Below are 15546 nucleotides of genomic sequence, written 5' to 3' on the forward strand. Positions count from 1 at the left end.
GGACTGAACTTTTTAAGTTTTGCGTTTCTAAGACTGTGAGACTTTTAAAGTTACTTTTGTTTTTAATGTGAAATCTCAAGATGGTTGAGAAAGGAAAGCTTATGGCATATCTGTTATGATCCAGTGTGAGACTGGACCTTGGCAAGTGGGTCCAAACCATGGAGGGTGAGGGACAAACACACCCTGACAAGGAGAGTTCTGTTGGGGGAAGGGAAGGGAGAGGGGAGAGAGAAAGGGAGCACAGAGAGGCCTTGTGGGAAGAGAAAGAGGGGGGGGGAGAGAAAAAAAACAGAGACAGAGAAATGCAGGGAGAGGAAGAGGAAGAAGAGAAAAGAGTAGGTGGAGTTTCTCATTTTAAAGGGAGGGACAAGACCACATAACAGGCCAGGGTACTGCCTGCCATGCAGTAGGACCAGACCAAGGTCTGCCAGGTTCCAAAGGGTGAGGTCAAGTGTGCCTGGATGCTAACAATAACAGTTGTGTGTTTGTGGATCAAGTGGACAAGTTGGGCCTGGATAATTTTATGTCAACTTGATACAATCTAAAGTCATCTGAGAGGAGGGCGCCTCAATAAGAAAATGCCTGCATAAGATGGGGCTGTAGGCAAGACCTGAAGGTTGTGACCCCTTTCATGGGAGTCACCTAAGAGCATTAGGAAACACAGATATTTACATTATGAAGTAGAAATTGAATAATCTTATGGTTGGGAGTCACCACACCATGAGGAACTGTCTTAAAGAGTCACAACATTAGAAAGGTTGAGAACCACTGCTATAGGACATTTTCTTAGTGATTGGTGGGGAAGGGCCCAACTCATTGTGAGTAGAGCCGTCTCTGGGCTGATGGTCCTGGGTTCCACAAGAAAACAGGCTGAGCAAGCCAGGAGGTGGAAGCCGGTAATCTGCACCCCTCTGTGGCCTTTGCGTCTGCTCTTGCCTCCAGACTCCTGCCTTGACTTCCTTCAGGAGGGGATGTGAAAATATAAGCCAAATAAACCCTTCTCTCCCCAACTGGATTTGGTCATGGTGTTTCATCACAGCAATAGTGACCCTAACTAGAACACAATTTTGTGTCTTGTTACTTAGCCAAACGTATTAAACTCTTAAGCTAAGACATTCCTAGGGAGGCCTTTAGTATCTTTTAAGTGTAAGAACATGGCTTCTCCAAATAGGAATATTGAGTCCTCCCTTTCCTAGTTTGCTATTTCACCTCACTGGTTTATAGTCAGAGCAATAATCAATGTATTGACTAAAGGGGAGAAGGCCGATACCCGTGTCTCAGCCCTGATTTTAGAGGAAATACCTGGAGTTAGTTTTTCCTCATTTATATAATGCTGCGGTAAGGTTTTCGTTTACCACATTAAAGCATTTCCCTTATTTTCCTTCTGGAATGTTAACATGAATAGGCGTGGGAGCTTGTCAAAGGTCTGGTAGGATGAGTAATGAATCGGCTGACCATTGCTTTACTTTCCTGGGAGGCTATTACTCTCTCAATCCCATTGCTCATTACATAGCTGCCTGAGTTGTTTACATCCTCTTGATTCAGTTTTGATAAATCATATAGGAGTAGAAACTTATCTGTTCCTTTTAGCTTTTCCGTGGTTTTGGAATATGTCTTTTGAAGTGTTCCCTAATGATCCTCTAGGTTTCATTGGTGACGATTCTAATGTTTCCTTTCAAACTCTGCACTCATTTGGATCTTCCCTTGGCCGAAGTTTGACACTTGTATTCATGTTTTCAGAGAACCAACTCTTTGTTGCATCGGTTCTTTATGTTGCCCTCTCAGTCTCCATTAATTTCTACCCTAATATTAATTATTTCTCCCATTTACTCATTTGCTGATTGGTTTCTTCCTGTTTCGCTACAGCGTCGGGTGACTCATTCAGTTATCTGTCCGTGTTGCTGCTGTTTGTTACGTAGACATTCGGAGTTGCAAACTTTCTTCTTAGAAACCTCTTTGCTTTATCCCAAAGGTTGTAATTGGCTGTGTTTTCACTTTAATTTCCTTCTAAGAAATTAAATTAATTGCCTCCTTGATTTCTCAATGATCATTCAAGAGTATATTGTTCAAACTCCACACATTGTTATCGTTTCTCTTGCCATTTGTTTCTACTGTTGTCCATTACTATCTGATAATACGAAAGAAATGAGTTTAATTCTTGTGAATTTAAGACTGACTTTTACAGTTTGCCTGTAAAATGCCCCCGATAGGCTCATGTGTGTGAACACTTGGTCCCAAGCTGTTGGCACTTTGGGGAAGAGTTTAGAATATTTAAGAGGTGGAGCCTGGGGTGACTTACTGGGAATTGCCTTGAGGTCATGTGACCCTGCCTTACTTCCTGATTTACCATTTCTCAAGTGTGGATGCAATGTGATCTAAATGGGATACACTTCTCCTGCCACCAGGCCTTCCTTTCCTGATGCCATTTATCCTTTGTGTTATGATGGCCTCTAACTGCCTGAAACTGTAGGCCAAAATACAAGTGAACCCTTCTTCTCTTACGGCATTTTTGACACTACTGCTTGTCACAGAAATGATAAAGTCACTAAGATTGTGTTACAGCCTAAACTGTATTCTCTTTTAGAGAAAGTCTCATGGATGCTGAGAAAGAAGCTACGGTTGGCACTCTGAGAGAATTTCCAGTAGATGTCCCTGATTTGATCCATTTGATGTATGGTGCAATTAAACCCCAAAGCTGGTTGTTTTCTGAATGACCTATTTGGAGACAGTTATTATAAACATCTGGACTCATCTGCCCGTTATGTGCAATAGTGCTTGTATTGAAAAATTGGATACGTCAATATTTGGTACATATATTGTAGTACTTATAACTTTTATAACCTTCTTTCTCTTATCTGGGAAACTTTTCCTTCAAGCCTACTCTATTAGACATGAGTATGCTTTGTTTTCAGTTTCCCTTTGTCTGGAATATACTTTTCCAACATTTTGCTTTCAGTTCATAATTACCTATGAGTCACCTCTTGCCTTTTTTGTTTTTGTTTTGTTTTTTAATCAACCTTCATCCTTTAAGAGGAAAAGTTAAATGTATTTACATTAGGCTGTTAATGAGCAGAACTTGCTGATTCTTGTATTAGTGGTCTTTTTAATTGGTTCAAATAGAGTTTGTTCATTTTCCATTATCCATTATAACGTTTTTCTGATCTGCTGAAATGATTAATTTGTTCAAGCTTTTGATTTGTTTCTCTTGTTCTTGTGAAATTTATTCTGCCCCGAGCACTTATTAATATCTTATTCCCCTCTATGCATAATTTCTCTAAGTTTATTCTGCAATGTGTCACCACCTTAGCTTTATTTATCTTTTAGTTTGCGCTTGTCTTAGAAGGTCTTTATTTCCCCATCACTTTTAAAAGATAATTTTGCTGGGTATAATAATTGTAGTTGTCAGGAATGTCTACTTTCAAGGTTTAAACTATATCATTACATGCTTCTGGGGCAGTTAGGGTTTCTCCCAAGAGGTCTATTGTTATCAAGATAAAGTTACCTCTGTAGGTGAGCTGGCATTTGCAGGTTTTAACTTTTTTTTTCTATATAACTTTTTTTTGTCAGGGTCTCTCTGTATTGCCCTGGAACTCTTTTAGAGAAAGCCATTCTGAGTGACATTGCTTACTGAGTCATAAAGTTTCCTGGGAATAAAGTGGCTCATTTTAGAAAACAAGGAATTATTTCTTAAAAGATTCAATTTTCAGACAATGGAAAGCATTTAATTATCACAAGTAGACTTCAAATAAGTGATATTTGGGGACTGGTACCTCATCTATAGTTTCTTTTTTACTTTTGAGACAGGGTCTATGTAGCTCTGACTGGGCTCGAACTCACAGAGATCCACCAGTCTCTGCCTCCCAAGGGCTGGGACTGAAGGCATGTACCACTATACCCAGCAAGTTTATTTCTCTTAAGCCTTGGGCCAAAATGACAATGAACTGGGATAGAAGATTCTGTTTGGAAACCTTAAAATTTTGAAGCCATAGTAACTTCATTCCTGCCAGGTAGATCATTTTACGCATTAACAAAACTTATGCATAGCTCTTTCCCCTTTTGCAGATGAGGACCACCCGCAAGGTTTCCGTCTGGCCTGTGGGCCTAGTTGGCGGGCGACGCTATGAACGTCCGCTGGTGAAAAATGGCAAAGTTGTCGGCTGGTACACCGGGTGGAGAGAAGACAGGCCTTTTGCCATCGACATGGCAGGTGAGCCATGCACACGGGGGTATTTGTTCTTATTGGGTGGGGCTTAGGATGCGCCTACAAGGACGCTTTAAAGACCAGTTTGCATAAAGCCCTGGAATGTACCTCATTCATCAGAGGAAATATTTGAATATCCAAAATAGGTTCTTTGACAGTTCAGATTGAAACTGATTTCGGAAGTGGTTAGAGATTAGTCATCCCTTTCTATCCTCTTATCTAACAAACGTTTGTGTATCAGTATTGGATTGGGCATGAGGGGTTTAGAGTAAAGGAACCAGGGTTCCTACCTCTCTCTAATTTCTCAGTTGAAACCTTTCGGTGCCCCTGTGTAGAAAGCTGGTTGATGTATTAAATATATTGTAGTAAGAGGAACGGGCTGTGTCCCGCTGTCCGGCTCCCTGCCACCTGGCTAGCTTAGCCCCCCAAAATAACCACACAAAAAACTGTATTCAGTTTAATTAAAGCAATTTCCATGGAGTTATTTCGGGGGTTAAGTTAGCCGGGCGGCGGGACGCAGCCCACTCCTTCTACTACAATTTATCATGTTTATTGATAAGTTTAGTAATGAATTAAAGTTGACAAGTCATTTCTATGTTTGTTGTAAATTTAGTGGTTTACTAATAAATAGCTAAAACATAAAATTGGATTCTGGTTTTCTATATATGTATTATGTTTTGAATAGAACTGTATTTTAAAGTTGTTATTTCCTGGCCAGCCAACTGAATTGAATTAGATCTGTGTAAACCTCAAGTTTTCAAATACTGCTTGATCATGAAGGGGCTCATATTCTGTGGGTTATAGAAAGTGAAGCTTTTGATTGCGGTGCCAGGATAGGGTTTGGAACATGAGGGTTAGATGGAAGGCAATCACTGCCACCTATAACTGACAAGACGAAGTCAGAAAGGTTTCAGAATTGATCACATCCATTACCAGCACTCTCTGTCAGCCAGCACTCTCCTGGTTCTTTCATGTGTAATTCCCACCCACGGTCAGAGCCTCTGTGCTCAAAAATACTGCCTTCTAAACTGGACTTGCCGCATTTATTCTGAAACTAAAAAAATTGAGAAAATAAGATTGTAAAGAATGTTAGAAGTTGAGGATGAAGCTCTCCCAGATGGCTGCATGCTGCGTGTGTCACAATGCATCATGGGAGAAGACAAATGATTTGTGCTCCATATTTTACATGCTGCAAAAAGAGCATAAATTTGAAGATATCTGCTGAGGTCTCTGACTCCTCAGCTAGTCTAGATCCATTGTTCCTACTCTCCACGCCTTGATCTCTCCATATCCTTGGGGTTTAGTTTTTAAGGCTCTAGAGCTATGCTGGCACCTCAGCTAAGACATTTGCCTGGAGCAGCTGAGAGGCAGGAGAGCCATGCTTGGGAGAGCCCGAGGGGTCTCCTTTCCTTCCTTCCTTCCTTCCTTCCTTCCTTCCTTCCTTCCTTCCTTTCCTTTATGTTGTTAAATTAAACTTTTGAGAACTTCATCTGTAATTCTCACGCCTCCTTTGCCCCCTCGGAGTGGCCCCCAACTCATGACTACCTCTTTAATTTTCTTACATGTATATACATTTGTGTGTGTATATATATATATGTATATATATATATATATATATATATATGTAGACATTCATAAAAGAGTCCTTTCCCATTTTTCCCATCCATGGCTCTTAACAATACAAGGCTAAACATCACACATGCTGGGAAATGGAGCATCCTCTTGACTATGACATAAGCTAGAGCCGAAAATGTGTGCTTCCACTTGTCTGGGATGCAGTGTCCTCCTGTGGGGAGAGAGGAGGTTGCCCGAGAGGGCCACTGCCTGCCGTCCCCAGTGTCATGCCTTGATAAAGACAAGGAGAGGAGTAGGTGCTGGACATGCAAGTGAGGATCCAGGACTGCAGAGAAGTCAGCTAACAGACCTTTGGTCCTTAACTTCCCCGGAGACCATTTCAGGGCCATTCCCCAGAAAGCGATCAGGCCACAGTTACCTTGCATGAGCAGTATCAAGGTGAGAGCAGCTTGGATAATTCCTAGCACTTGTTTCCAAATTGATATTTCTGCAATTCAAGGAAGACATATGGGTTTGAGCATAGGGGCCTCTTACTGCAAAACCTAAGAGATGTTTTCTCTGCTAAATTCTTGGGAATCTCTTCCCTACGGCATGGCCATTGTTTGGCCTTTTCTGGACATTTCAATCCATTTTCAAATCACAGTGAAACCTGCCTATCACAACAAAATATGATCTACTTGTTTTCTTGGTAGTCTTACTTCAAAATAGGAACTCCGTGTCACCTTCGAGGAAACTTCACTCCCCACGTGCCTTTGCTTGGCAGCTCAGTTTTCAGGGCATCATTGATATTTTTGGAAGTCCAGAAGTGCAGGTGATCTGGTCAGTAGAATAATGAGTCTGGGTCTGAAGTCTGCCCTCATTCTGAAACTTCGAAATGCTTGTCTTGGTTTAGAGTCCGCTGGTCTGGTCTCCACAGGGAACAGAGTTCACAGACCCTTAGATCCATGTGGCCCTGTCCCTCCTCATTTTCACATTAGCGTGGAGAGAGAGGGTGAAGGAGACAGAGTGGAGAGATGGGGAGGAAGGTAGAGATATGAGCGGGGAGGGAGGGAGAGAGGGAGAGACACAGAAAGGAAGAGAGGGAGAGAAGGAGAGATGGGAATGGAGAGAGAGAGAGAATGGATAGAGAATGAGTGGGTAAGTATGTGGGAATGAGAAGAGCTGGACTGAGAGAAGGAAGCCAGAGGCCACCTCCTGTAGGGCATTGTGTTCACATGGAGTTTAGGTCTCTCTAATATTATAAAGCCAATTAAGAAATGGTGAAACCTGCTCTGAGGTTTTGGGCACGCTAAGCAGGAGTCCTCAGAACCCAACCTGTTGGTGTCCCTGTGAAGCTCATCACTGCAGTTCATGCAGCAGACATGAAACAGTGGACTTCTGCCTGATGCCGTACATGCAGTACTTAGCCTGATGCCGTACATGCAGTACTTAGCCCGATGCCGTACATGCAGTACTTAGCCTGATGCCGTACATGCAGTACTTAGACTGGCTTTTCACCGTCACGGTGGACTTTCCCAGTGCCGAAAACTCGCTGTCAGGTAGCACTAGACACTGCTTTGAAGTTGTCCTGTGCGCACAATGTTAATGAGGGAATGAGGATCGGCTCTGGTCCACGAGGGCATCTCCTATAACTTTCTCTTCATTGCTCCTTACGGTAGCATGCGATGAGATGGAGAGACGGCTTCGCAGGCAGCTCCGCCGTGGCTGGCTGTTGGTTTCCGGTGTTCGCTGCTCTGCCTAGCCAACAGGAGACCCTGGAGTATTCCTCCTGGGCTTCTCTTCCCAGAATAACTCTGGCATCTGACAACAGACTCAAAGAGAGGCAGTCCATGCAACGTTCTTAGCCCTGCTTTGTGGGTAGGGAATTACTTTCAAGTGACAGTCTCATTTTGGCCACTTCCACGGAAATGTCAGTGACAAACATGGCTTGAAAGAGCTGAGCTGAAGGGAATTTGAAGAGGTCCAGATTTGCTTAAAATCGGAACTTTATGCTGAGATCCTTACACTGAACTTTTTAATATACACTTGTTTATATTTGTTTTTTATATTAAACTTTTTCATGAAATGTATTTTGATCATGTTTATGCTGAATTCTTAACGTTTGCATGTACCTTAGCATTAACTCTGGGAGGCTGCAAGCAGGGCGTTGTGCTCAGTTAATAACAAACACAATTTCTAGGTGAATGACTGGCATGCAGTAGACACTCTATTCTGGTGTGCCACAATTCTGGCATTAATTCATTAAAGTTAGTTCATATTCCACAAGTTTGAGGGTTTCATACAGACACAAGCCACACTTTAGGGATTCTCAGGCCAAGTACGGCTCCTGGGACCCTCTTGCATCAATGTGTTCATACACAAAAGTGGAGGTCCATTTTAAGTGATATTTCATGACTGACACAAACGAGATATGACCACGAAGTGTTTCCTCACACGTGACTTACCAGGAACGTCTTCCTAGATGTCTGTAAGTTCTCTGAATTCCCTGCCTGGAGGCCAGTGGCCCGTGGGTCTGTGGTAACCCTTAGAAAGGAGGTGTCCATTAAAGGAGAATGGAACTGCCTAAGATTGCATCCTGGGAGACAGAACCAGAGACGATGAAGGTCCTGGGGTGCACCCGTGAACATGGTAGCCGAGAGAACAAACAGGGAAACATATGGTGCATCTGGTAGTTAAATACCTCAAGCTGTAGTTGGCGGTGAATGTTGAGCTTAAGAGCTGGGAGCACAAACAGCATCAGAGACAGGAGAATGAACAGGCTACACTCGGTAAGAGTAACCTGTCAGCAAAAGGGAAGAATGCGGCTTCCAGCAGAGCAGATGGCGATGTTTGACCCATGAAAGGAGTGGAGAGGGCAGGAGTGGACAGTGTCAGAGGGTGTTGTGGGTGCGTGAAGCCAAAAGGTCTGTATGGAGATGTCACTGGGGACATGAGAATAGGATGACCCTGATGTCCCTTCAACTCCAGTTGTTCTACTTGTTGGGGGGGGGGGGGGGGATGGCTGCACTGAACCAGCAGGGAATTCTTAGCCCCTGTCCCCAAGCCAGCGTGCAGAGTGGAGATCACAAGATTCAACACAGATGACAGCCTGAGGCAGAAAACATGTTGGGAGTTAAACTTAGAGAACTTAAGTAGATAGCATGGCTACCCGGCCGGAATCAGAACCGGTGTGGAGGAAGAGGTGGCACCTGGCAGTCACCTTAGTCTGCTAGCTCGGTGCGAATAGGGATAAACCTCAATGGGGCACCTTTTGGGAACAACAGGTGGGGCATGAGTCATTCTTAGGGGAAAGGCAACTGGGGTCAAATTGTGAGGGCTGAGCGGTGACGGGTATGATTCTGTGTGGTGAGTGGAGGGCCTGAAATCCTTCAGATAGCCATCTGGTGTGATCAGAAATGCGTTTGCGGCCACGTCAGTGGGTACAGTGTGAACGGCATCTGAGGCGGGTGGCTCTGCAGCTGTCTGAAGGGATGAGGCAGAGGAGGATGCTAGGTGAGAAGTGGCCTGAAATGCCACAGTCAGCAGGGACACAACATTTTAAGGCTCCGTCTCCTTATAAAACGGTCATAAGTCAGCCGACATTTACACGATGGCGCCCTTTCTGCTGGGTGATGGGGTGGGAACGGACGTGTTTGGTTTTAACTGATGTAGTTTGTATTATCCTTTGAGTTGTCATTTGCATTTAGAAAATATGGTAATTGTGGGTAGTTAGAGCTGCCTGTTAGCCAGAAGACCAGCTGTGCACGCTTCGGAGCATGCACAGTACAGGGAGGAAGGCCATTACCTGACTAATGTGTCTGAGTGGATGCATTGTGGGTACGCTGTCCGCATGGAGGGTTGTGGAGTCTGGAGAGACTAGCAATGAAGGCGTCAGCCACAGTGCCTGCTCAGGCCTCTTACACCACACACACAGCCCTTTACCCCTGAGCAGAAGCAGAGCCATCCTTAGGAATGCAAGCTGGATTCTTGGCGACCCTTTGCTCACAGGTACTCAGAGGCCACTCTTGGCTCCACTGGCGGAGTCCTGCCTGCCTGCTGCCTCCTGTCCTACCAGCCTTGCCCCCTCTGCTAGAGCGTCGGGTCCTATTTCCTTCAGTCCCAATGCCACAGCCTAGCTCCACCTTACAGCCCCACAGACGCCACTGTCAGGAAGGCTTCCCTCAGTTCCACCCTGTCCATCCTTCTGATCTCCACATGCAGGCTGTCTTCATGGAGACGCCTTCACTAACACCCTAGCATAAGCTAGCCTAGTCTCCATCATAACCCGCCACACTGCTAAGTTCCTGTATGTCACAGCCTCCTGTATGACACTTCTCCCGTAGCTGAAACTCCCCCCATTGCCTTCCCCTGACAGGAAGCCAGCGAATGTGTCCACAGAAGCTGTGACCACTCTGTGCTCCCCTGTCCCCAATCCTGTGTGTGCCATATGCCCTGGCACAAGGGGGGCTGAGGGCTCTCCTAGCTCGGAGAGCACCCTGCCTGCCCACTGCTGGGTGAACCTTTCAGGAAGCTATTGTACATGATGGCCATGAACCAACGGGTGGCCCTGGGCAACTCCTTGGAGCTTTCCTCCTATACGTAGGCTCTCTGCTTCGCCTTGCTATTTGTTGGTAGGAACTTCCTCTTGGGTTAATTTGTTTGGTTAAACCCCTTTGTTGGTAGGTAGCACTCTGAAAAGCCCGGAGGCGTCTTGGATCAAATGGTCACCAAAGCCAAATCAGCAGGTAACACCAAGACGTTACTTGCCTCCTGAGTGGAGATGTTGCAAGGGCCTCCTTGTTTCTTTGGAGCCTTTTGCCATCCAAGCTGTTTTCCATACGTGCAAGCTCTGTGTGGTATAGAATGTCCTGGGATGTTCTCAGAGTGGTGCCACGTGTCTTGTGGTGTCCACCATCCCAGGGTCTAGACACCAGCTTAGGGCTTTGATCTCGGGTTGATGTGATGTAGCTGGAGTTGTGTGGGGGTCTCTAGGAAAGAATTTTGGTTACTGGAGCCAGGGCAGGGGCAAAGTGTTCTGTCAAATGGCAGCTCTCTGCTCGCTTCTTACCCACTTGCAGAACGAGGTGTCTGATAGAGGTGTCCACGGGGGCCTTAGCTCACAGGGATCTCTGCCAGGGCTGTGGGGAATGAAAATGGATGAGCAGCTATATATCTCTGGGTGCTCCCCATGCTGGAGCTCTCTCTGGTGCAGTTGGTGAAGGGGCAGGGCAAGGCAGGGGTAGAATGGGACGATCCATAGGACTAGGGGCAGGGGGGCTGGTTCTGGGATACATACCACTTCAATTCCAGCTGCTCTGTGTATATAATAGACTCTCCCTTGCGGTATCAATCCAATAAGTCATTTATTCAGAACTAATGATATGGGAAACCTATACTTTTCCTTATGTCTTTGAAATCCAGCCAACTTGATAATTACATGTTATCTGCTGAGCATTTAGCAGCCATTCCTTAGGCTCTCTGTGTGCTTTCCCGTTGAATTTGTGCAACATTTTTGCTAGTTTCATCTTCCTCATTTCAACATATAAGCCTAATGCTAGACGTGATCAGTAACTTGTATGGGGATTAAGTGATTAAGAGCGGGAATAGTGATGTCCTTGTAGCTACAGAGGCAGGCTTCCCACATGGCTTCAAATCCCACTTACAGCCAGAGGACCCCAGTCTTTGATCTCTTTGAGCCTGTATTTTTTTTTCTCTCTCTGCGGAGAAAATGAAATTCTTATTAAGACGTACCAGGTGAGCACCTAGCAGAACACTCTAAACACCCAGTGGATGTTCTGTGCCTTCACCAAAAACTATGATGAGGGTGACTTAGAGGTCAACTGATTTGTTTCGATGACTTGGATTGGCACTTTGATTACTACAGCTGGCAGATCCATGAGGTAGCTGCGGGTAGGCAGGGCACTGATCCCCCCCCCCCCCGGTCCTCCCTGGGCATCGGCCGGCTGCACATGGTAAAGATCTAACTCAGACCATGTTTCCTGATCTATCGATGGGGGTCGTACTGCTTGCCCTCTGGGTGGTAGTGTGTCCAGATGGGACTGTGCATGCAGATGTGCCTGCTGATGTCAGAATCTACGCCTGCATTCGGCTCTTTCAGTTCAGTTTCAGAGTCGGTAACTTCAGAGGACACAAACTCCACTTTGGCCCCACGGACTTCTTTTCTCTGCAGGCTCCTTGCTCATTATCATTCCTTGAGTTGCTCGGCAATGCAGGCTGCCGTGTTGAGATAAATGTTGGCCCTGGCTTCAGATTAAATACCCCAAGAAGAGAGTGATCAATAAGAGAACAGAACCATAAAGGATCATTATAAAGAGTTGTTCGGAAGCAGGTATGCGTTCATTTTTATAATTTCCCAGCTGAGAAACCAAACAAACAAAAGCATACAAGCTTGCAAAAGCCATTTATAACATTTAAATCTGGTTCTCTGATGCTGGTTGCCCCTGTGAATGGTCGGGGAAATGCGGACATGCATTTGGTTGTTGATGTACTCAGAAGGGGTTATAAGAATTCTCATTTGTCCACTTGAATCACAGGAAAAAGGTCGTTCTTTCCCACCGCCCTCATTTTCCAGGGAACATCTGCAGATACAGCTTATGTCTCAGATCTGTTAGAATGTCATAGCAGTTATTCATGTAAATAATTAGAATGAAGATCTTTGCTCTGCCCAGGCAGTGGTGGCACGCACCTTTAATCCCAGCACCCAGGAGGCAGGGAGAGTCAGGTGGATCTCTATGAGTTCAAGACCAGCCTGGTCTGCAGAGTGAATTCTAGGATAGTCAGTGTGGGTACATAGAGAAACCCTGTCTTAAAAAACGATCTTGTTCTGTCTGAGTAAACCAGGAGCTGGCTGGCATGGATGTCAGTCTTTCTTTGGCATGTGGACTGGTTGCTGTGGCCGCCACATCTCTCTGCATGGTCTTCGCAAGTTAAACTTAGGCAGTGCTCTATCTCTTCCTGAGGCAGCCAGAGCCACCCAAACCCAGACACTCTAGTGGCTCACTTCATAACCATAACCACCACCAACTACTGCCATCACTGCCCGGTTATTGATCAAATAGGCAAGTCATCAAGAATAGCATGGGTTACCTTCAGCCCGAGTGCACAGTGTCTCCCTGCCTTCCTGTGTTAGGCGGCCAATTTCTAGTCCCTATACAAGGCTCATCAATGATGTAGTAATGATTTTCTCTGGGAGATCATAGACTTCTCTTCACCTGTTCCCCCCACCCCGGAATCCTACACTTATTCATGTGGCCACAAGGTGGCGCCAGTGTCCCTGTTCTCCAGACCTCAGCCAGTGACTGGGACTAGGAAAGGGCTCCAGAAGGGGAAGCGACCGTCCCCGAAGGTAGCTGCAGAAGTGTTTGCTGAATTCACTCATTTTAACTCGTCTTTCTCTTCCATTCTAAGGATTTTATCAAAATGAAAAGCTAATGCCCTGTTGCTGGTTCTGAGACAACACTGACGTTATTTCCTAACAAGGAAATTTCAAAAGGAAAGATGTTGAGTTGGACGGCAAAACATACTGGCAAGGGTCTGTCTGATTCATTGATCTCATTGGGCTACACGTCAAAATTCCGAGATACCCGCTTATGATTCGTTAGGTCAAACATCTAGGGGGTGGGCCTCGTGCTGATACAGGCACTGTATATTTGTGTTGTATTGTCTTATATAGTAGTTATAGGATATCACCAGGGATAAGAATGGGTTGTGAACGTGGCTAGAAGCTATAACCTGTCCTCAGCTTCTATTTTTGCTGGTCCCGATGATGCTAGCTGACCCAACAGGCTACTTTATACTCATGGCTTCCTTTGCCTCCCAGGTGGTGCAGTGCCCGTGTTCCCCACCCATTACAGGCCTTTACACACACACACACACACACACACACACACACACCTAGAACAGATTTTCCACACTCCGTCTACCCTCTCCTCCAGATACCAGCCTCACCGCTCTTGAGGCTTGCCAGCCAACATCAGATTTCTATAAGAGCTCCGTGGGAGGACAACGGTGTTCTCACGATGTGGGGTTATCATAATGTCTTACAGTCCCAGCTGGCCTGGATAACTCCACTCTCCCTCTCTGAGCACCGTACTTTTGTTCCATGAATGAATAAGTAAACAAACCCTGAGTTTAAAACTGTTGTTAGATTTAAATATTTAAAAGCAGGGGGCAGAGGGAGGAAGGGAGAGAGGGAGGGAGGGAGGGAGGGAGGAAGGAAGGAAGGAAGGAAGGAAGGAAGGAAGGAAGGAAGGAAGGAAGGGAAAAAGAAAAATCGAGAGTTTAATTGGGGAGCCCTGTTTCTGTGCCAGAGTGAGAGAGGGACATCAGACTGGTGTCAGATGTCTGACACTGGTACAGGTGATACAGATCGATACAAATGGAGCCCAAAGTTCTGAAGGGAAAATTAACCCTAGAAATTTATATCCAGTGAAATGTCACTTTCTCAAAGAAAAATTAGCAAAAGTACAGTAGCCAAAGTCAAAAGAACTAAAAAACAAACCATGGTGGGGTAGACAGTTAAACCAGAAAGGAGTGAGCAGTGAGGCCAGTGGCCCTCGCCGTTTTGAATGCATAGTATCTGTCATGGCTGTAAAGTCTAAAGCACTTGGGTGGGAGCTAACATGTCCCAAAGGCCATGAACCCTGCTCCCCTGCCAGCTGACAGGCTGTGGGAGACTGACAGGATCATGCGGCCTTGACCTCAGCAGTGTGTTAATAAATGGAGGGATTCCTAACACAACTGTTGCAAGCCAGGGAGACTAGAGGGTGGGGTCTACTCAAAGGGAGTGGGTCCCTGGGCATGCCGCTTGGGGACTGTCTTATCCCTGTGCCCCCCACCCTTCACTTTCTGCTTTGCGGACTCTCTGAAGAAAGCACTTTTGCCTCTGCTACACATTGGCTGCCTTGATGTTCGGCCTCAGACTCAGGCTCGCAGTGCTGAGCTACTGTGGGCAGAGCCTTCTGCAACCACGAGCTGAGGAAAATCCCTCCTTAAGCGTTTCTCTCAGGCATTTCTTCCGGCGCTGCAACAGAGCTAACAATTAAAATCCAGAAAGAGAAGTAGTGTGAAAATAAAGTTTTCCATTAAAATCTGAGCATGCTTATGTAGTAACACCTGTGGTGGGGAAGCAGAGTCAGTGAATACCATATATGTGTGCTCCTTCAGGGGGTGTAGATTTGATTACAGATTGGATGATTAAATTCATGTTAAGGAAGAAGTGTCAAGTCTTTGGGCCTTAAACATTAAAAAATATAGGAAGGATTTTTATAATGTAACACAGTCGATTAAAAGACATATGCTTTTGTATTCGAGGAAGGAAGAAAAAGAAAAGGGACTCAGTCCTAAGAAGGGGACATTTTATAATAAGATCAGTTTAAGATAAATCAAAACATAAGCAGGATAAATGAGAAGAGGCTGATTGCTCCAAGGTCGAGCACAGTAACAAAATTGGGTTCCTTTTTAAAGATTATTTTAAATTATGACTGTGTCTGTGTGCCCACGTGTGGGCATGTGCGAGTGCAGCTGCCCTGCGGAGGCCAGAGGAGGCATGGGGTGCCCTGGGAGCTGGGGTTACTGGTGATACTGAGCTTCATAATGTGGGTACTAGAACCAAACGAGTCCCTGCACAAGCCGTACCTGCTGCTCAGCACCGGGCCAGCTCTCAGGCCCGGAACTGTTATTCTTATAAAAAGGGATGCCTAGAGAAGGGTCACTGAGGATTGATGGCCACCAGCCTAGCACTGGGATAATGAGAGACCCTGTATCAAAGA

The 15546-nt window shown here is 45.5% G+C and overlaps 1 protein-coding gene across 1 annotated transcript in view; it reads left to right on the forward strand.

The window, feature by feature from the left end:
- Window positions 1-15546, forward strand: part of B3gat2 (beta-1,3-glucuronyltransferase 2) — a 77065-nt gene that overhangs the window by 47897 nt on the left and 13622 nt on the right. Inside the window, exon 2 of the mRNA XM_038343221.1 lies at window positions 4063-4207. Coding sequence (XP_038199149.1) covers window positions 4063-4207 — 145 coding nt within the window. The remainder of the gene's footprint in view (window positions 1-4062; window positions 4208-15546) is intronic.

Source organism: Arvicola amphibius, chromosome 9 (assembly GCF_903992535.2).
Source record: "Arvicola amphibius chromosome 9, mArvAmp1.2, whole genome shotgun sequence".
NCBI classification, from domain to species: Eukaryota; Metazoa; Chordata; class Mammalia; order Rodentia; family Cricetidae; genus Arvicola; species Arvicola amphibius.